Source organism: Sus scrofa, chromosome 14 (assembly GCF_054392235.1).
Source record: "Sus scrofa isolate SSC_HxYL_T2T_F1_AM1 chromosome 14, Sscrofa_HxYL_maternal_Yorkshire_Landrace_v2.0, whole genome shotgun sequence".
Classification (NCBI taxonomy): Eukaryota; Metazoa; Chordata; class Mammalia; order Artiodactyla; family Suidae; genus Sus; species Sus scrofa.
This window is the reverse complement of record NC_139396.1, coordinates 22,273,029-22,295,667: the sequence shown is the minus strand read 5'-3', so window position 1 is coordinate 22,295,667 and position 22,639 is coordinate 22,273,029. Positions and strand designations below refer to the sequence as shown.

General features: G+C 47.9%; 1 protein-coding gene across 1 annotated transcript in view; it reads right to left on the bottom strand.

Annotated features, from left to right (window-relative positions):
* Nucleotides 1–21,844, bottom strand: part of SYK (spleen associated tyrosine kinase) — a gene marked incomplete at its 5' end in the record, with an annotated part of 57,349 nt that extends 35,505 nt beyond the window's left edge. The window contains 3 exon segments of the mRNA NM_001104952.1: nucleotides 1,069–1,204; nucleotides 18,536–18,696; nucleotides 21,379–21,844. Coding sequence (NP_001098422.1) covers nucleotides 1,069–1,204; nucleotides 18,536–18,696; nucleotides 21,379–21,780 — 699 coding nt within the window.
* Between the last annotated feature and the right edge of the window lie 795 nt (nucleotides 21,845–22,639).

Here is a 22,639-nt window from a genome sequence, read left to right as displayed (position 1 = left end):
TGTTGCCTTTTCCAGGTAAGGACTCTTTGCTCCTGCCTTCTCCTCTCGAAACTTACCTACCTATTTATACGAATGTTTGTTGAATGAACATATGTTATCCTTCCCAGAATATTCTTTTGTTAATTTTCTTTTTTTCTTTTTCTTTTTTATGGCCACATCCACAGCATGCAGAAATTCCAGACCAGGGACTAATATCAAGCTGAAGCTGCAGTAAGGCTGGATCCTTTAACCCACTACACTGGGCTGGGGATCGAACTTACCCCTCCATAGTGACCCAAGCTACTGCTGTCAGGTTCTTAAGGACTGTGCCACAGTGGGAATTTCTTAAATTTTATTTTATTGTGGAAAGAACACAGCATGAGATCCACCCTCATAATAAATGTTTCAATCGGACCAGCCCTGACATGCTACAGAAATGGACACCTTCACTTTTGTAGCAAGATTCACTTTGCAGCAAGCATGGCACCTGACTTTTATATTTAATTTAGTCTCTCACAACTCAAAGAACAGTCTGATGAGCTGCCTCTATCCCTCCCTTCCCAGCCAACATATCTTCCTCTCATGTGTATTTGTCTAAAAGGCTGCTCTGGGTTCCAGGCAGAACATTTTAAGAAGAAAGGCTTCTAGGAGTTCCCTATATGGTGCGGGAGGTTAAGAATCTGACTGCAGTGGCTTGGATCACTGCAGAGGCATGGGTTCGATCCCTCAGACGAGCACAGTGGGTTAAGAGATCTGGCATTGCTGCAACTATGCAGCTGCAGCTCAGATTCAATCCCCGGCCCGGGAACTTTCGTATGCCATTGGTGTGGCCATAAAAATTTTTTTTTTAATTAGAAAAGAAAGAAATGCTTCTAGTATCCCAAGGCAGTGTGTCCTATTAAACTGAGCACAGTCCTGGGCGGGTACTTGAGGGGCCTTGGACAAGCTATGGAGCCTCAGTCACCTAACATAATGACCCCGGAGGCGGAAAAGCAAGTCCTGATTGGGCAGGTCTCTGCAAAGACACAGGGGGGCATTTCTAACAAGGTCCAGAAGCCGGTTCCTCGCTTTTCTAAGGGTGATGTGTACCTGCCAGAGGGTGTCGAAGTTCTTCCCGCCGGGGATGGAAAGCTTCCCAGTTTTGTCCTTATCGATGCGGTAGTGCAGCACCTTCCCCTCGTGCAGCAGGCACAGGGCATAAGACCCGTTGTCCCTGGCCCTGATCCTGGAAGAGAAGAGCCAGAGCATCACCAGCACTCCTCCCGCGGGTGGGGAGGAACATCCTGGGAGGGCAGCCTGTACCAGTGTCCTGACCTTGACCTTGGGGTCCAGGGCTTTGTACCCAGGGAGGCCCAGCCCACAGCTCAGGGACACGGCGAGCTCTAGATAGGGAAGTGCTATGGTTGGGGGACTGGCAGTAGCCAAGCCCAACATCAGAGCCCTGGGCTCTAGGGGCTGATTCCTCCTGCCACCTGGAGCAGCAGCACCGCTCAGGGCAACAGCACATGGGACCCACAGCATCCCCGGACTGGGGAGTCTGTGCAGCCTTCCACATTCACCTCCTCTCTTCAGTGAGGTCTGCGTGAGGGTCAGATTCCAGGCGGTGCAGCTCCACCACCGTCCAGCCCAGGGTGTGGCCTGGGGGGGGGTGTCTGCAGGGCATCTTAACTGGGAACCCTCTAGACACCAGATGGGGGAGGGGTGGAAGTTCCCACACCCCAGCTCCCTCTTCACTCCCTCCTTTGCAGGGAGGAGGGTGTGGGACTGGGATTTAAAATGTTGTTTCTCGAGTTCCCATCATGATACAGCAGAAACGAATCCGACTAGGAACCATGAGGTTGCAGGTTCGATCCCTGGTCCTGCTCAGTGGGTTAAGGATTGGCGTTGCCGTGAATGGGGGTGTAGGTCACAGGCGCGGCTCGGATCCTGCGTTGCTGTGGCTGTGGTGTAGGCTGGCAGCTGTAGCTGTGATTTGACCCCTAGCCTGGGAACCTCCATATGCCGCGCGTGTGGCCCTAAAAAGACAAAAGACAAAAAAATAAAAATAAAAATAAATAAAATGTTGTTCCCTATGATCCTGTCTGACAAAGTCAGTAGGAGAAGAATGTGTCAACCACTGCAGGGTGGGGACCAGCAAGCAAAACGAGGGCTACAGTGGTGGCCCAGGTTCTGCCTCCTCGTCCTATCGGGTGGTCCTTGGTGCCACCGCCTTCCCTTATCCTGGGAATGGGACCTGTAAGTCTGGATACTGAGAATAGAGATACCCGCTGTGATGCAGGGGGCCTGCTGCCCACAGAGAGGAGAGGGACCTATGTGGAAGGCCTGTGGGACCCAGGGTGGGCACAGACCCGGAAGCGGGGGGCTGCAAAGGCACAGATGGAGGTGCACCCCTCCCCCACTGGAACTCCGTAGTCATGGCCATCCTCGGCCCATCCTCCCCTCTCGGCCATTCAAGCCCTTCGGATCACAAGAGTTGAGAGAGGGTGAGTCACAGAGGTTCCCCAGAAGGTCCCAGAAAGCCTCTTCTTCCTCAACATCTTCTAAAATAAGGAAACCAAGGCCCCCAAATATGAAGCAACGCGCCCACTGCACTGTAGTTTGGGAAAAGCTCAAATGTGCTAAGCTGCCGTGGGATTTCCATGTTGTAGGGCAATTTTTGATGCCCCCTCTTGCGTGCAAGAGGCCACGTCCACCAGCCGGGCTTTGGAAGCTGACAAGGCACACTTTCCTGGTTGCATAGGTTCATCTCATAAAGCTAACCCCAGGACTTGAGGGCTGCGCTGTGTCATGTGGGGTTGGAACTTTGTTTTAAAAATAAATTTAAGTCGTGCTTGGCTGTGCGCGAGGAACAGGTTCCCTCCACGCCCCAGGGCTCAGGGCAGCTGGTGTGGGTGGTGGGGCACACCCAGAGCCTCAGCCTCAGCAAGGGCTGCTTCTAAAACCTTCTGCGCTGTGAAGACAGCTCCTTCCTCCCAGCTGGCTCACCGTCACCCCAAAGCATAAGTTCCCTTTCACGGTCACATGGCCCATTAAGGCCAGTTGGTTGCCGTCAAACCAAAACATAACCACACAGTAAAAGTAAAACATATTTTTATACAGAGGAGAACTGATCCTATCTTGTGCAGAAGCTATTTGATAACGTGGGACTCTCCACACTTGCTTTTTTTTTTTTAATATATCAGCCGCATAACCCTCAGGGGCCAACAAATAAGATAGTTTGGCGGGGTCAAAAATGATACCAATTATTACTATGATTCCATGTTACTGGACTGGAAAAATTAATATTGTAAAAATGGCCATACTACCCAAAGCAATCTACAGATTCAGTACAATCCCTATCAAATTAACCATGACATTGTTCACAGAACTAGAACAAACAATCCAAAAATTAATACGGAACCACAAAAAAACCAGAATTGCCAAAGCAATCCTGAGAAACAAAAACCAAGCAGGAGGCATAACTCTTCCAGACTTCAAGCAATATTTCAAAGCCGCAGTCATCAAGACAGTGTGGTACTGGTATCAAAACAGACATATAGACCAAAGGAACAGAATAGAGAACTCAGAAATAAACCCAGACACCTACGGTCAATTAATCTTTGACAAAGGAGGCAAGAACATAAAATGAGAAAAGGACAATTTATTCATCAAGAATTGCTGGAAAACCTGGACAGCTGCATGCACATCAATGAAACTAGAACACATCCTCGCACCATGCATGAAAATAAACTCTAAATGGCTGAAAGGCTTAAATATAAGACAAGACACCATCAAACTCCTGGAAGAGAACACAGGCAAAACATTCTCTGACATGAACCTTATGAATATTTTCTCAGGTCAGTCTCCCAAAGCAACAGAAACAAAAGCAAAAATAAACTAATGGGACCTAATCAAACTGACAAGCTTTTGGACAACAAATGAAACCAAAAAGAAAACAAAAAGACATCTTTCAGAATGGGAGAAAATAGTTTCAAATGATGCAACTGACAAGGGCTTAACTGCTAGAATATACAAGCAACTTATACACTGCCAATAGCAAAAGAGCCGGCAACCCAATGGAAAAAGGGGCAAAAGATCTGAATAGACATTTTTCCAAGGAAGATATACAGATGGCCAACAGGCACATGAAAAAATGCTCAACATCACTGATTATTAGAGAAATGCAAATCAAAACTACCATGAGATACCACCTCATGCCAGTCAGAATGGCCATCATTAATAAGTCCACAAATAACAACAGCTGGAGGGGGTGTGGAGAAAAGGGAACACTCCTGCACTGTTGGTGGGAATGTAAGCTGGTACAGCCACTATGCAGAACCCTATGGAGGTACCTTAGAAATCTATACATAGAACCACCATATGACCCAGCAATCCCACTCTTGGGCATCTATCCGGAAAAAACTTTCCTTAAAAAAGACACATGCCACCCACATGTTCATTGCAGCTCTATTCACAACAGCCAAGACATGGGAACAACCCAAATGTCCATTAACAGATGACTGGATTAGGAAGATGTGGTATATATACACAATGGAATACTGCTCAGCCATAAAATAATAATAATAATGCCATTTGCAGCAACATGAATGGAACTAGAGTCTCTCATACTGAGTGAAATAAGTCGGAAAGAGAAAGACAAATATCATATGGTATCACTCATATCTGGTATCTAATACATAGCACAAATGAATGTTTCCACAGAAAAGAAAATCATGGACTTGGAGAATAGATTTGTGGCTGCCCTGGGGTCAGGGGAGGGAGTAGGAGGGATTGGGAGCTTGGGGTTAAAGGATGCAAACTATTGCTCTTGGAATGGATTTACAATGAGATCCTGCCATGTAGCACTGAGAACTATGTCTAGATACTTACAACGCAGCACGACAATGGGAGAAAAATTTATGTACACATGTATGTGTAACTGGGTCCCCATGCTGTACAGTGGGGGAAAAAAAGGGTGTTGGGGGAAATAACAATAACAATTAAATTTATAAAAATAAATCTGTTTATATTTAGCATCAAAAAAATTGTGCAAAAAATGGGGCAGGGTCCTAGTTCCTCCTCAAGGAATATGCATAACAATACCTCTGAGCTCTTCTCGAGGAACTAAGGCCCCCACCTGGTGGAGGATGGCAACTTCATGCTGAGCACAAGATTCCACCCTGTTACCTCACCACCAACTAATCAGAAGAAAGTCTGCACACAGTGGCAGATAATGAAGACTCTGACCTTCCCCCCAAATGAGTCTCCCTTTAAAAACTTTCATGGTCGGGAGTTCCCATCGTGGCTCAGTGGTTAACGAATCCCACCAGGAACCATGGGGTTGTGGGTTTGATCCCTGCCCTTGCTCAGTGGTTTAAGGATCCGGCGTTGCCGTGAGCTGTGGTATAGGTCGCAGACGCGGCTCGGATCCCGCGTTGCTGTGGCTCTGGTGTAGACGGGCGGCTACAGCTCCGATTCAACCCCTAGCCTGGGAACCTCCATATGCCGCAGGTGCGGCCCTAGAAAAAGGCAAAAAGGCAAAACTTTCACAGTCAAACAGAATCTTTAGGGTTGGTTTTTGGACATGAGTCTCCTTTCTCTCCAGGTTCCTGACCTCCTGAATAAAGCAACCTTTCCTTTGCAACCAACAACAACAACAACAAAAATTCTTACTATGAAGCATTAAGAATTTATGCATATGCATATAAAAGGGGACTTTGGGACAGCAATGTCCACAGGCCATTCCACAATTCTGCTCTCCTTGATTTAGAGCCCTTTGAGTCTTGGACCTCAGGGTCCTGGAAACGATCAACTGAACTCTGGTTTTCTGGATCCATGTCCAGTCTCCACCTGTCCATTTTGCCTTAAACCTTGATGGACTCTTGTTGGTAAAGCTGAGACAGAGGATGGCAGAATGCTCGGGGAGACGGTGCAATCACCTCATTAGAAATCAGGAAATGCAAATTAACACCATCATATACCCTTCAGACTGGCAACAACTAAAAAGACTGAAAATCCTAAATATTGCTGAGAAGTGGGGGGGGGGTAACAGGCACCCTTGTATCCTACCAGTGGGGCCTGAATTGGTTCAATCATTTTGGAAAATGATTTGGAATTCTCTCTTGAATTTGAACCTATTTATCCCCTGCAGGTCAGCAATCCACTCCAAGATACACACAATGTGTGCATTCTGCAGCTATAAAATGTGCTAGGATGCTTCTAACAGCTTTATCTGTGATTGCCAAAAACTGTAAACAATCCAAGTGTTTACCGACCGCACAGGTGCAAAGAAGTCGGGTCTTCAGGCCACAGGATGTCACAGAATAGAATGAACCAATGGCAATGATACAAAGCGCAGATGACTCTCCCGAGCATTAAAACATAGACTGTGACTGCGTACACATGAAGTTCCCCAACGGGCAAAAGCAAATGTTTTTGTTGAAAGATGTACACCTAGGGTCTAGGTGGCAGAGAAAGAGAAGAGAAGAAAAAAGCTAGGACATGCTGGACACAGGGTGCAGGAAGTGGTGTCCTCAAAGAGCTGGGGTCTGAGTGAAGGGCCTTCTGCGATGCTGGTCATGTTTTAGTTCTTGACTCCAGTGGCGTTTGCCTTACATTTATCCATTAAGCTGCACCTGTAGAGTGATGCACTCTTTTGTGTGTTTGATCTTTCCTAATAAAAACAGCATTAAAAGAGAGCTGGTGCAAGGCAGAAATAGAGCATCTTTTGCTTTTAGACAGGCACACATTTCCTTCTGGCTTCCCCAGAGAACAGGTCCCAGAGGAGTTTCTTTCCCAGAGCTCCAGCCAGAGCCAGACAGCCAACTTCCAGGATGCCAGCAGTGACAGCTACCTGGTGAGCACAGCCTAAGGACCAGAAAATACAGGGACAGGCCCTGGACATGCAGTCTGAGCAGCCCCCAAGGCAGCTGGCAGGAAACGAGGGCAGAGAAGGGAAACCCACAGGCCCAACATCTGTAGGTGGCAAAGACCAGAGGCTTGGTGACACTAACGGCCAGCAACTGTGAAGTGTCTGCTGGCAGCAGGCGCATCCTGGGCTGGGCTATTTTTACTCTAATATACGGAAAATACTGGTTTGGAAGCTAAAATAGTTCCTCATCTTGGCCCCCTCTTGGTCCTCAGAAAGCTCCCCTCTGCCCTGGGGACACCCATGAGGTTTGTCACACAGATGCCCAAAGAGACTCTCCTGGGGTTGCTGGCTTCTGCCCTCCAGGTCAACTGTTTGAGAAGCCCTAGAATATTTTTTCTTAATAAGCCTCTTGGAAGAAGCAGGCTCACAACAGATGTGTATCTTGCTACTAGAGGGTGTAGGACTTCAGTGCTTTGAACTGTGAAGTTGTCCAAATTGGCCTCAAGACCGTCAGGAGTTCCACTGTGGCTCAGTGGGTTACAAACTCGACTGGTATCCATGAAGATTTAGGTTCAATCCCTGGCCTCACTCAGTGGGTTAAGGATCCGGTGTTGCTGAAAGCTGCAACTCAGGTTTGGCATTGCTGTGACTGTGGTGTAGGTCAGCAGCTGCAGCTCCGATTCAACCCTTAGCCTGGGAACCTCCATATGCTGGGGGTGTGGCCCTAAAATGACCAAAAAAAAAAAAGAAGAAGTATTTTTTCCCAACTATAGCATAAGGAACTAAACTACATCTGGTGGTGGTTACTCCAAGTGCTTTAAAGGTTAAAAAGGAAAAAAGACAGAATTGAGGTCGCTGGTGAGAGGGCAAGAGAGCTACCTTGCCTCTGGGGGTGGACAGTCTCAGGCTCTGCAATGATCAGGCCTTGCAGCTCACAGACACAAGGCGCTTGGCAAAGTTGAGGTGGGGAGAGTGTTCTGCCAGGCACCGCCTGGAGGGGCTGAACTCCTTCTTGGCTCTCCTATAACCTCCTGGATCAGAGAAAACTTTTTGGTAATGATGCCCAGACACTGAGGAGGGAGTGAGGACTTGGGAGGTGGCAGGACCCTCAAGGTGACCCCCAAGGTCCCAGGACATTGTCATGTGTCTGCCGCACACAGAAAAGAATGTCTAGGGTGCATGCTAGCCCACCAGGCATTCCTGTCCCATGCATGTTTTTTTCCATGGCACAGCAGCGCATGGCTGGCTAGAGGGGAAGGAGGCTGCTGGGATGAGCTGTGCACCTATGGCTGGGATGGGCTGTACAGAGAGACAGGGAAGGGTTCCTTTCCGGGGCCGACACCGTATCAGGTGGTCAGATACTGCCGCCTGGGCCCAAGAGGGGCTTCTCAAGACAAGAGCTGCAGAGCTGGCAAGGAGAGGATGTGAAAGTGTCATGCCCAGAAGTGTGCTTGCCAGTGTAACGCCAAGAGCCCCTCCCCTAGAGTCGGGAGAGGTACCTGCCCTCATGATCCATGGAAGACAAAGAAAATGCAACTCTCTGGTGCTTCTGCCTTGTATTGTAGAAAAACCGAGACACGTGAGCATTCCCTACAAGCAGGATCAGTATGGAACACAGGGCCAAATGCGTTCACAGGTCAAGCTATTCTTTCACACCTCTGCCTTTTTAAAAGTTTCATCACAAATTCCCTTCTCTCTCCCTCGGCTCTAGATCATAAGGTGAAACTAGGTCATGCTGCTTCTCCTCCAGCTTCATGGGGACCTTGGTCAGACCAACGAAGTGACGCTGACATCACTTCACAACCCCCTTTAAACTTTTGACTTCAGACACATCTCGTCTCTTCATGCAGACCTGTGGCGACACAACCACACATGTCAAATAAAATGGTACACTCTGATCAAGGATTCCGGTACCTGAGAGTGCTCACAGAACTCAGCTTTTATTGTGGCATATGAGGGTCATCCAGTCTCCTTCAACAATGAACAGAGTAAGGTTTTTTTCTAAACCCACAGATTGCTTTCAAAATTTAAGTCTATAATAGAAAGTGAATTAAAACTTGAGCCGGGGAAAATGAGTAGCAAATACAAGCCAAAAAAAAATGTGAGTTTCACCTAAGGACAAACACCAATATCAGTGTTGCAGTGGACAGGAGAACAACATCCTGGGCCAGCAGCAAGGTGGGCACCCAAACCTGAGTTTGCCCCATGAAAGCAAGGACTGGGAAGAAAACCTCTTCAACTCTGGAAGTCAACATTCCCAGCACAGGATGTTCAGGAGTCCTGCAGATGAATATCAATCAAATACTAATGCACAAAGATTACCCGAAACATAACGAAACAATACGTTCTGAGAAAAAGGGCAGAGCAGGAAAGACAGCAGGAGAGACAGAGATATAGACTGCCAAGGACTTTCCACTTTGAAATCATTATTTACGGAATATAAAATGAAATGTTCAAAGAACCAAAGGATGGAATCACAAAAACTAGCAAACAATCTCAAAAATGTATAGGACTATTTAAGAAATAACAAATAGAACTGTTAGAAAAAAATTTTTAATATAATTAGTGCGGAAAAAACAGTGGATGAATTTAATAGCAGATTAGATACAGATGAAGTGAAAATTAATGAACTGGAAGACAAATCCAAGAACATTACATAGTGCAGCACACAGAGAAAAGGCAACAGAAAATAAGAATGAATACAGAAGATGAATTAAAAAGGTCTAACATATGTTTAATAAGAGCCTCTGAAAGAAGAAATATGAAAGAAGGATAAAAGAAAAGAATCCATGATTGTAGGAAGTACAGATAGAGGACAACCACTGGCTTAGCTTTAAATACTTTTTATCTTGTTCATCTCTATAACAACTCAGGTAACACACTAGTTTCCTCTTTTTATCATTCAGTAAACTGAGGTCAGAGAGATGAATTAAACTGTCTAAATCACAGCATTATTAGGTGGCTATGCTTGTCTGAACTAAAGTTTCTACAAATAGAAGCAGTTTCAAGGTTAACTCTGTCTCAACCAGTCAAATAATACAGCATTTGCAGTGTGTCATGGGAACATTCCCTACTGCACACATGGTTACAGACCCTTCAGTGAACTTGGAAAATCTTAAATGATCACTATTCTTAATCAGATAGCTTAGGTAGGCATTCAGCATCTTGAACAGGCTCAAATGTGGTCCCCACCCCAGCAGCCTCAGCATCACTTAGGAACTTATTAGAAATCCAAATTCCTGAGCCATTACCCAGACATAGTGAGTTAAAAACTTGGTGGGCAGTGGGGCAGGGGGGTTTAACCAGCTTCCAGGTGGTTCACATAAACACAGAAGGTTGAGGACTAATGCTTACATCATCTGCTCTGGACTTTATGTCCATCCTATGGAACCCAACTGAAGGCTCTGCTTGCATTCTTCATCCTTTCTCCTAATTTACATTTGTTCCCTGTTCATTGGGAATATAAGTGTACATTCTTACAATTGATCTCAATGTCTCTGAAAAATGTGCCATATCATGAACACATTTTTTTATGGCTACCTTATTACCAAGTTGTACTTGCACTGAAAAGGATTACTAAGAGCTGTTTCCAAAGAGAGGCATCCACCTGCCACCCAGTCCACAGGATGAGGTCAGTGGGGAGGGCCCTGGTCAAAGGTATTATTCTAAGAGTCAAGGGTGGCAGGTATGTCATCTGGGGTTCCCAAGCCAGGTTCATTCTGGACAAGCGTCACGTGGTCTTGCACATCCGTGATTCTGAGTGGACGCAACCTTTTCCTTAGAAAGCCACTATCACCAAATCTACTAGGGCCCACTTGGTTATACCCTTATTGGACCACCTATGCTTGTTGCCTGTTCTTGGCTGTACCTGCAGATTCTCCTAGTGGGCCTCCCAAAGGGCTGGCAATGTAAGAGGCATGGTGTGTGCGTGTGTGTGGGTGTGTGTGTGTGTGTGTGTGTGTGTAAGGGAGGAGACGATGGGAGGGGTATAGGGCTGTAATGGAAAAGAATACAGTGGGGAAGGGAAAGGAAAAGCAGAGAGGAAGGGAGAAAATAATGAGAGTGTCATACTCTGCCTGGAAAACGGCAAATGGCTAATGTTGCAGAGCACCTAAGAACATGTCACACAGGGGACTCAGGTGTCCCAGGGGGGCTGGAAAGGTGGCTGACTATTGAGGGCCTGTGAAGGGCAAATGGCACCCCCAGTTGGTACCTGCTCCAGAGGCCTCTGCACTGTCTTGTTTCTGTGCATATAGGGCCCCAGGCTACTTGGGAGAATTTGAATACGTTACAATAAGAGCTGTCATGGGAAAGGAGTGTGTTAAGGAGTCCCACCCATCACGTACCACAACCACAGGCCAGCAAAGGGCGCAGGGGATGTAGCACTCTATGACCTCAGGACCAGCGAAGCCCACAGGCCACATCTCCCATCCTCCACGCACACTCCCCAGCAGGTGTGCCTCTCTGACTCTCAGAACCCCACTCTCCCGGATACCTTTCAGCCTCAGTTCTCCCTTCCTGCCCCCCCGCCCACCTCACTCAGCTACTGCATAGGCAACATTGGTTCTTGACATCTGCAAACTACTGTGCTTGGTCTGAGACCTGACTCTGCCATCTCTCCCTCTGCAGAACCCTCATCCCTATTCTTCACTCCCTAGGGGGTAGGCCCGGGGTCAGAGTTTTCCTGAGGACCTCAGGAGTCTCCCCTATCTGAGAGCCCCGCCTGTTTGGCCCAGGAGGGTTGGCTTAGCAGCACCTACTCCCTAGACATTCTGTCACCCCTACCCCGAAACCCTTCTCTCCTGGGTTCACCTTCAGCACCCTCCACCTCCTATCCAAATGGCCACACTGGCTTGGCATTCACCAGGCCTTTCCAAAATAAGACCTGCAGTCAGCACCAGTGATGCCACCTCTCACCTTCCACCACTCTTGCCCAGTATCTCAGGCATACCGACCCCTCCCTGCTACACACACACTTGTCCGGCTATAGCTTTTCCTCCCTCCTGCTGGACTCCAGGCCTGCCCTTCCACCCCCTCACCCTCAGCTAGATCGAATCAGCCAGGTTAAGGAACATTTGGCAAATCCTACAGTTGGCGCATAAATAGGATGATCATCCAGCCTGAGAGTCCTGTTGACCCCAAGACAGTGCTATACCCCCTCCCATCACGTTAGGAGCCTCCTCTCACTCCCCAAGTGGACAATCCATTCCCTGCTCCACCTGTTAGGATCAGTAGAGACTTCCTGTCTGGTCTGACTGCCTCCCCACCACCGTTTGTCACTCCTGGCCCGCTCCTGGCCAGGCCACACTTGGGTCACAGAGCTGACCTCTAAGACTCTGCAATGACACGTCCTCCAGCCTGGGACCACTTTCTTTTCTTTCTCCACTAATTCTATTCTCCTCACTGCTCAGAGCACAGCTGAAACATCCCTTTCCCCAGAAAGATGCCTACCACTGAGTCCCTGTTCTGAGCAGTAGAATCCATGACAAGGCACTGCTGACATTCAGAACAAGTGAGACTAATGGACAGTAAACAAGTGAACGGAAATAAAATAAAGATACCACTGGGACAGTCAACAGCGTCACTAATTAGAAGCGATAACCATAGTGGATGGAATAGGACCTACCTGCCCATCACCCATCACACGCTTTGCCGTACATCTTTCTGAATTTAACATCTCCCCTTAGGCTGTAAGCATGGTGCGGGCAGGGACCAAAACCTGTGTTGTTTGTCACAGTCCTATCACAATGCATGGCACCCATCTGGTGGAATGCATTGATATTTTGTGGAATGAAAAGCTATTCCTGCAGTTTCTTTTTTTTCTGGGCCACACTCGGGGCATGTGGAAGTTCCCAGCCCAGGGATCAAACCCATGCCACAGGAGTGACCTGAACCACTGGAGTGACAACACCAGATCCTTAACCTACTGTGCCAAAAGGGAACTCTGTAGCTTCTTTTTTAAATAGCATCTTTCTAAAGTCAGAAAGTAGGAACGACAGTGAATATGGCCTCGGTGACATTGGTTTGATGACTCATTTGACAAATCTGAAATCCCTCCTTTTCTGTGAGATGTTGATTCAAGCATTTGGAGAGCCATTATTTGCTTTTTTTTTTTTTTTTTTTTTTTTTTTTTTTTTTTTTTTTTTAATTTTTAGTGCCACACCTGCGACATATGGAAGTTCCCAGGCTAGAGGTTGAATCAGAGCTGCAGCTGTAGCCCTACGCCTCAGCCACAGCAATGCTGGATTGAGCCATATGGGTGGCCTAAGCTGCAGCTTTTGGCTTAACCCACTGAGTGAGGCCAGGGATCAAACCTGAATCCTCCTGGACACTGAGAATTCTTAACCCACTAAGCCACAAGAACTCCTTATCTGTGTATTTTAAAGGTCCCGTCCAACTCGCTCGACCTGTAAGGACTTTTAGCCAAAAATCAATAAAATATTTACCTGAGTGCTAAACACAATGATAGTGACAATTCTATCATTTTTCATTTGCAGAACATGGAATTTTCAGAGCTTTTTCATTCTGAGATACATTACGCGATGACATAAAGGGTGCACAGCACGTTACATTTCAGCAGACATGATGGGTGCTTAGGGAAGCTTTTGTGCACCAGAGCTCTAAGCTGCCCTGCATGAACCATAGGGTGAGATATTTCTGCATGGGATGCTCAGAGGCTTGCTGACCACGGCCCGTCCTCTTGGCCTCATCCGGCCCAAGCAGGGCCCAGCAATGTGACCACGTGGCCATAGGGTTTTGTACGATTTGTAAGAGATATTTAATCGCAGCCAGAGAAGACCCCCTCTGCTACTCCAATTTCCTTTCCCAGAGTTGACAACAATCCTAAAAATATACATGTATTACTCAGAATGAGTTGTGAACCTACAGGAAGGACTCAGTTTCCCTTTCTTTCTTTCTCTCTCTCTCTCTCTCTCTCTCTCTCTCTCTCTCTCCCCTTTTTAGGGCTGCACCTGTGACATATGGAGGTTCCCAGGCTAGGGGTTGAATAAGAGCTACACCTGCCAGTCTATACCACAGCCACGGCAATGCTGGATCTGAGCCGCATCTGTGAACTACACCGCAGCATATGGCAATGCCAAATCCTTGACCCACTGAGCGAGGCCAGGGAGCGAACCCTTGTCCTAGTGGACACTAGTCAGGTTCTTAGCCTGCTGAGCCACAACGGGAACTCCTCTGTTTTCTTTCTTGATACCCAGAAAATATTACCAAATTTTTGACAATGAAGAGGCAACCACACACTATGTACACCCTGGGTGTGGCTTTTGCTGCTGCCTCCTCTCAGCTCTGCCACTTCAGGGACCCTGCATTCCAGCCCTCAGCTCCTATTTGCCTGACAGCCTGGGGTAAGCTCTCCTGTGCCCAAGTCCTTGTGTAAAAATCAAGGGACTTAGACCTTTAGCAGTGAGGTTCCTTCTGGCTCAGGGGTTCTGCCACTGCACATGGACTGCATGCCATAATTCAAGAGGAAAACAAACAAATCTGAGTTGGCCAGCATTCCCCAGGCACAGTTCTTCTGGATGGTTAGAAATCTCCAGGACATACTATCTGCATTTTAAGCTGCATTAGTGAGGATTTATTTATTTATTTGCTTTTTTTAGTGCTGCAGCCGAAGCATATGGAGGTTTCCAGGCTGGGGACCAAATCAGAGCCGTAGCTGCCAGCCTACACCACAGCCTCAGCAACACCGGATCCAAGGCGTGGACCTCATAGATACTAGTTGGATTCATATTCATGAAGCTACAACAGGAACTCCTTTATTTTTTTGCCTTAATGAAGATTTAGAACCTCATCTAGGTCTCAGACTTTTTGAAATATGCTGTCTTTCCATCCATGTTTTCTGTGGGCAGCAAGAGTACTGTTTTCCCAAGGAGGGTGTCTTGCTACACTGAACTGTAATGTAAATCAGAGATTCCAGATGAATCTTCACACTTGACTCTCCAAGTTATTCCTAAATGGGAAGTGCAGGCATTTCCATCAGCCATGGGTGTCCCTTGGCTTTTCCTCCTATGTTTATTAATGACACAAAATCACTTATATTTATTAGCCTTCTACAAAGCGCTCGATATGCATTAACTTATTTTAAATCTAATGAAGCCCAGATTAGGAATCACAAAGATTAGGTTCTGTGTCTGGATCTGAAAGCCTCCTAGGTTCTTAATGTCTGTTACAGGCAGGTCCTGGAAAGGCCACCAGCCTTGAAAAGTCTCTGATAGGGTCACACAGGAAGTAAGCACCTCTGAGTCTGCAGGGATGAGGGGAGCAGAGGGTGTGTGAGAAGCACATGGCAGGTGGCCAACTGGAGCCAAACCGTGTCCGGAAGGGCTGGGAATGGACCAGTATAGACTGTAAGCAATGACGACCAGTATCATCCACCCCAAGTGGGTAAAATCAAGCAGCAAGATGGGGTTGGACAGGAAGTTCCCATTGTGGCGCAGTGAAAATGAATCTGACTAGTATCCATGAGGATGCAGGTTTAGTCCCTGGCCTTGCTCAGTGGATCGGGGATCTGGCGTTGCCATGAGCTGTGGTGTAGGTTGTAGATGCGGCTCAGATCCGGCATTGCTGTGGCTGTGGTGTAGGCCGGCAGCTGTAGCTCCAATTAGACCCCTAGCCTGGGAACCTCCATATGCTGCGGGTGTGGCCCTAAAGAGAAAAGGGCGGCGGGGGGGGGGGGGTGGGCGCGGTTGGACAAAGAACTGTCAACATCAGGATAAGAGACAGTTGGTGTCAGGCCCTTTGACCAAGTGCAGCACCACGTATCCTGAAATCTGCCTTCCTCCTCACTGGGGACAACAGAGGATACAAATGAACTGCTGCTCCCAACAGTAAGAGCCTGCCTGCACACACAGGAGACACAGCGCCTGGCCCTGACCTTGGGGCAGAGCGAAGCCAAGCAGCAGGGCTGCACGTCAGCACCCAGGCCATGCCTTCTTCCAACAGGCACAAAAGGTTCCTTGCTCACAAAGAAGAAGGGGCAGGTCCCCAAATCACTACAGGAAAATGGACATTGCACTTTGGGTCAAATGGATACAAACACACACAGTGTGGTCGGTGAGCGTGCTCACCTATGCACCTTTGCACGGGCTCTTCTCTGCACCCAGCCAGATGGAACCCCATTGAGCTTCAGCTGGATCTGCCTTAATACCTTCCTGAAGGTGGATGGACCAATCTGTCCAAAGCAAAGTTCTCCTACTGCCCGAGAGCCCTGGGCAGCCTGGCCCTCATCTCCATCCTCCCCCTCTCACTCTGCATCTGCCACGGTGGCCTCCTGGTGGCCTGGCACACTCCTGCCACATGCTGTTCCTGTGTCAGCAGGTTCCCAGCTGCCTTCAGGTCTCTGCTCAAATGTCTCCTTCCTCACCACCCAGCATAAAACAGAACCCAGGTACCTCAACCACGGCAGGCTCTAGTCCCATCCTTAAATGCTCTGACATACTTTGCAGCTCTTGTTCCCTTGTCCAGTGGCTACTTCTGCCACTGAGATGTAGGCTCCCCATGGCAGATGCCCAGCGCCCATGACGGTACTGGCGTCCAGTGCCTCATACAACTGCGAACACCAGGAGATGCTGATCCACAGAGGGACAAGCTGTCGTAGATGATGGGAAAGTGGGCAGGAGACATGTTCTTTAGGAAAACCTGGACGAGGACCAAGAAGACCCCGCGGGAAGGACTCCGAAACTGCAGTCCGTCCCAGGGCGGCTGCTCCCTTTGTCTAAGTGGGGAGCACGTGGCCTCCCTGAGCACAGCTGTCCCCCAGCGAGCCTGGCTGGGAGCAGGCGTGGGAACCTATGAGAGGGCAGCTGGCCTGGCTATTCCGATGACACAACGTGGGGCTGACAAAGCACACCAAGAGGCTGGGATGCAGTCCCACGACACTGCTGATGGAAATCACTCCAGAGAAGGTGGTAAAAGTCCAAACCTTGGGGGAAAATGAGCTAGTAAATGCCACACTGAGGGGGAAAAAAATGTCTCCCCGCCACAGGATTTCTGCCAGCAGCTGCTACTGCATACCAGTCATGTTGTGTGCCAACCTGGTCTGCTGTGTATTTTTTTTTTAGGTCACTTTTTAAAAAAGAGTATTGTGTTTAAAATTATTTCTTTTCTTTCTTTTTTCTTTTCTTCTTCTTTTTTGTCTTTTTAGGGCCCCGCCTGTGGCATATGGAGGTTCCCAGGCTAGAGGTCCAGTTGGAGCTATAGCCACCGGCCTACACCACAGCCACAGCAACACCAGATCCAAGCCTTGTCTGCGACCTACACCACAGCTCATGGCAACGCTGGATCCTTAACTCACTGAGCAAGGCCTGGGATTGAACCTGAATTCTCATGGATGATAGTCTGATTTGTTTCCACTGAACCACGATGGGAACTCCTAAAATCATTCCTTTTTTTTTTTTTTTGTCTTTTTAGGGCCATACTCACAGCATATGGCAGTTCCCAGGGTAGGGGTCGAAGGGGTGGAATCGGAGCTGCAGCTGTCAGCCTACACCACAGCCACAGCAACGCAGAATCCAAGCTGACCTACCCCAATGCCAGATCCTTAACCCACTGAACAAGGCCAGGGACCGAACCTGCACCCTCATGGATACTAGTTGGGTTCGTTAACCACTGAGCCACAATGGGAACTCCCTAAAATCATTTCTTAAACAAGAACTATTACGGTAAAGTCTAAAGAAAATTCTTATTTAGATGGCTATTCAGAGAAAACACTTCTGTTTCTAGGAAAAGTTTATAATGCCCGTGATGTGACTCCATATTGCTGGTCATGGGGCTGCATTGCTGGGTCAGTGTCCAAGATGCGGACGCGGCACCCAGTCAGACCCTCTTCGGGGGGCGGGGGGAGGGAGTGGTGACCACTGAGCAGTGACCAGCACAGGTGAGTGTGCCTCAGCTGGAAGCACCTTGGGGGAATACGGTCGACACCTGCCCAAGACAGCTCCTTCCCTCCTCTGGACCAATGACCGCACCCTGGGATGGCCTGTGTCTCCAGAACCTCCAGGATGGAGGTGCACTGACCACTGAGGATAACAGTGAACAGACTTCCAGATGCACATCTCTTTTCTTTTCTTTTTTTGGGGGGGGCACACCCACAACATGTGGAAGTTCCCAGACCAGGGATCGAATCGGAGCCACAGCAATAACACCACTGAATCTTTAACCACTAGGCCATCAGGGAACGCCCACACCTCATTCCCGAGATTATGAGGCTGGTGTCTGCATGCGTGCTTGGGATCAAGCACCTGCACTAACCTTTCCCAGCAAATTCGCTTTACTCTCCACCCTAGGGACATTCCTCTCCAAGTAAAAAGAGAAGTAAAGTTTGAGATCTCAGGGCCAATGCAAGCAAACACACTGCGGCATTTTTAGCTTGGATGGCGAGCCAGAGACAGTGTTACACATCCCATGTTTGTCGTGAAAAGCAGAAAGTGAGGCTGAATAGATTTTCTTTACATGAAGTCCCTCAGTGCCCAAGAGGAGTATTCGCCCTGGGGGCGAGTGGCTAAATGCAGAATTCCATGGGATGGCTTTGATTTTAGGTGTCTATGTGACCAACACGTGTGTCTCAGAGGATGGCACTTGATCCCTTCCCAGGGTCACCAGGAGTCCAGGAATGGGGAGGCTGAGTTACCCCTAACTGTCCCCAGTAGGCCTGGTGCTCAGGAGCGAAGGGAAAGACAGAATACTTACAAAAACTTCCCATTTGTCTTTGATCCTATCAGGACAATCTGCTCAGATTCATCCCGAGAGATTTTTCCGTGGAACCAGGGCATTTTTTCATGGGCTGTGGTGGCAATCAGCTTCTCCAGCTGAGGTTTCTGGCTGATAATTGCCTGCTCCAGGGCTTGACCCTGCCACGAGGAGAGGAGAGTGGAGCCATGCTAAGTGAAAGTGACAAGAAAGCGTTTCCAGTCTGTCTTAAGCCTGACCCAGGAAAATGCAATCTCATCTATTTGCTCATTCGATAGATAAAGCCGATAGATCTACTACGTTACTTAAGTACCTTCAAGTGTAATAACTAAGAAAACAGATTTTAGAATACAGAGGTTGGCCTTTGAAAAGCCACATCGAAGATGTGATAAATTCATTTGAGCAATAAAAAAAAAAAAAAAATGGAAAGAAAAAAAAAAGAAAAGCCACATCGAGCTGTAGAAACCTTCTGGTATAGTCCATGAGGTCTCAAGAATGGTTTTCCTGCCCTCTTCCTCTTAGAGCTGATTGTTCTGTATTAGACTCTGATCATTTAACAGCAGTCAGGAAGCCTTAAGATGGCATGCTTTTTTCTGTCTGCCTCTGCAAGGTTTCACTCTGAGGGCTCATGCACGCTGCTGCCTGTAAGGTCACAGAAAGGAGATGACCCTTGACAATGCAGAAATGACAAAGCAGAAAGAAAGAAAAAGGAGAAAAAAAGGTTGACAGCCACGTGAATTCTCTTCCTCATCATTCCAGGAGGAGAGAAACAGAGATCCTTCGCAGCAGAAAATGAAGAACCCAAGTTAATTGTTAACTTACAAAAAGAACCAGAAGAAGTAAAAATCAAAACATAACCAACCCAAAGGAGGAGATGGATGCAAGGAGGGAAGACAGAAGAAAAGGTGAGTCTGGAAATTTTTTCATGCCTCAGAGATGGGGTGAAAAACAAAAGCAGTAACAGTTATGTACCAAAGAGATATCAAGTTCAAAGTAGGCAGAGGGCAAAAGCAATAGTGTGGAATATTACTCAGCCATAACAAAGAATGGACCACTGACACATGGCTGACTCGCAAATGCCTTACACCAAGTATAAAAGGCCAGTTTGAAAAGACTGCTTGCTATGGAGCCCACTTATATGACATTCTTGACAAGGAAAAACTATAGGGACAGAAATGCATATTTGACTTGGGGGGATGACTACATGTGCCATGTGTTTGCTGAAAAATCATAGAACTGGACACTTTTAAAGAGGATGAATTTCATGGTTTGTAAGTTACGCTTCAACAAGCCTGACTTATCTGACTTAAAAAAGAATAAGAGAAGGAGGTCCCATTGTGGCTCAGTGAAAACGAATCCAACTGGTACCCACGAGGATGCGGGTTCGATCTCTGGACTCACTCAGTGGGTCAGGGACCCAGCGTTGCCATAATCTGTGGTATAGGTCACAGACACGGCTCAGATTCTGTGTTGCTGTGGCTGTGGTGTAGGTCAGCAGCTGTAGCTCCAATTTGACCCCTAGCCTGGGAACGTCCACATGCCGCGGGCGCAGCTCTAAAAAGCAAAAAAAAAAAAAAAAAAAAAAAAAAAAATGGAACAGATGATCCTATATCTAAAAAAACAAAAATAGATCATGGCCAAGGAGAGCAGACTTGAGGTTCCCAGAGGGGAAAGGGGAGGGGGCGGGAAGGATGGGCATTTGGGGAGTTTTTTGGATGCAAACTGTTATATTTGGAATGGATGGGCAATGGGGGCCGACTGTATAGCACAGGGAAATGTGTGTGATTGGGTCCCTCTGCTATACAACAGAACAGGAAGAAACATTTTCAATTAACTATACTTCAATAATAGTAATTTTTTTAAAAGAAAAATAATTTAAAATTTTTAAAAAGGATGGTTTAAGACATATCCAATTAATACTAAATGAAAAATACTGAACTCATAGTATTATTATCTATCTGCAAGATTGCATTCATTGTAGAACCTATTAAAGCAATATAGGAATCGGTGTACAGAATCCTGAAAAAGCCTGAGCTGTCATACATCCCTGTGGATCAGACAACACAGAAAAATGCCCGGGGCATACATCCAGGAAACGGAAGGAAATGGTTGAGCATATAAGTCGGAGCAGGAGGCCGTCGATCAGCCTGCTGGCTCCTGATATCAGTGCTGTTGAGAGTGTGGCAGGAATGTAAGCTGTCACAGCTCTGAGACCTTTCTGGATGACAACTTATCAACATGTCCAAATCATTCTCTGTGGCAAATGCAACCTGCTCAGGGTTATCCTGTAGATATTGCAAAAAGGGTTAGAAGGATGTTACTAGCAGCATTATGTATAAGCACCGAAGTTGTCCATCAATGGGTACTGGTTAATTGGCACTAGTTAAATAAGTTATGATGCATAGAAGGGAGTCTCAGGCAGTCAGTAACTGACTGATGCAGCATGTATCTGCTGACACCAGAAGTTCTGCAAGAGATGTTATCTAGCGAGAGGATCAAAGCCGAAAAGAGTGTACAGTATGACCCTCTCAGGTAAATAAAAACCAGTATATTCTTGTGATGCCTCCTCCAAGAGGCCCAGCATGAATTGGGTGACAGTGGTTTCCTGCGGTGGAGAAACCCACATCGCTGGCACAAAAGGGCCACCCTCGAAAATGCGACCGCAAAAGAGGAAAGGCTGTCTTCTTGGAGTGAGGCACTTTTGGGGCCACGTGGATGACTAAGGAGAAGGGTGCTTATCTGGGGCCCCACTGCCTGGCTCTCATGGAGCTGGGTGCCTGCGTGAACGCCAGTGCCCGGGAACTCAGGAGACCGCGCGCCGAGGGGTTCCCGCCGCCGCCCACCTGGAGGTTCCATGTCTGTTTCACGTATTCCCGGATGAGGTTCTCCTTCAGGTCCTCAAAGGGGCCGGTCTTGGGCTGCACCCCTGGCGGCCGGTTGAAAGGGTTCTTGAGCAGGCAGACGAGGCCGTCCAGCTCCTGGGAGTGGTAGTGGCAGAGCTCGGCCGGGCTGCCGTGGGTCCTACCGCCCGAGATGGCATAGGTCCCATTCAGCTCGCGCTCGATGGTGTAGTGATGCGCCTTCCTGTCATACGCTACCGACAGCGCGAAGCCACCCAGGTAGTTGCGGCTCTGGCGAAGCAGGTAGAGCCCGTCGCTCATGCCCCCCTGGACCAGGTAGTCTTCAGCCTCCTCCCGGGTGATGTTGCCAAAGAAGAAGGGCAAGTGGTTGGCACTGTCTGCCATGCCTGCGCCTTCTCCTGACACCTACGGCACACACAGGGGTCCACCTGGCAAAACAAAGATGGGGCAGAGGTCAGGACCCGGGCGCAGGTAGTTGTGAGAGCACCTACCCTCCAGTCCTGGCCCACTAGTCCTTGAAGCTCTTCCCTGCGGGACTTGGGTGCCCTGGAAGGTGCCCTCATCCTTTCCACCCACATAATCATTAGGTTTCCAAAAACGCCCTCTCAATACTGAACCAGAAAACCTGCATTGAATTTTTTTTTTTTTTTTTTTTTTTGGTGGGGACCGAGCGTTCTAACTGACTAAAAAGAGAAGTCCCCTTGCAAAACAGGGCTCAAAACCTCTCCCAGTGGGCAGTGGGGCACAGGGGCAGAACCCAGACAAGGCCTCTGTTCTCACCAGATGAAGAGAGTTGGAAAGAAACAGGATAGTCGGTTACATGCACTGAAGATGTCGCTGGACTCCTTCTGCCTGAACATTGGGGGGGAAACTGTGTCATCGCCCATAGCTGGACACTAGAGAGAAGTGCTGGGCACGTTTATGTACCACGTAAAATGTTTGGCCAGGAGGCAGGATGGGCAAGCAGCTGCCTTGAGGTATGAAAACTGACATCCTCCCAGAGCCCCAGGCCTTGGCGACAGGGTGTCCCCTCCAGACTACTTCCTGATGCCCGCTTGCTACCATCCTCAAGGCCAATACTGAAGAAACAGTGCAGGTTCCACATGCGACGAGGATACTTGTCACCAAATTAGATACTTTTTGTGCACAACAGGCACACGCTTGGGTGGATGTGTGAAGTCAGTGAATGCACTTTTTTTTTGTCTTTTTTTTTTTTTAGGGCCACACCCATAGCATATGGAGG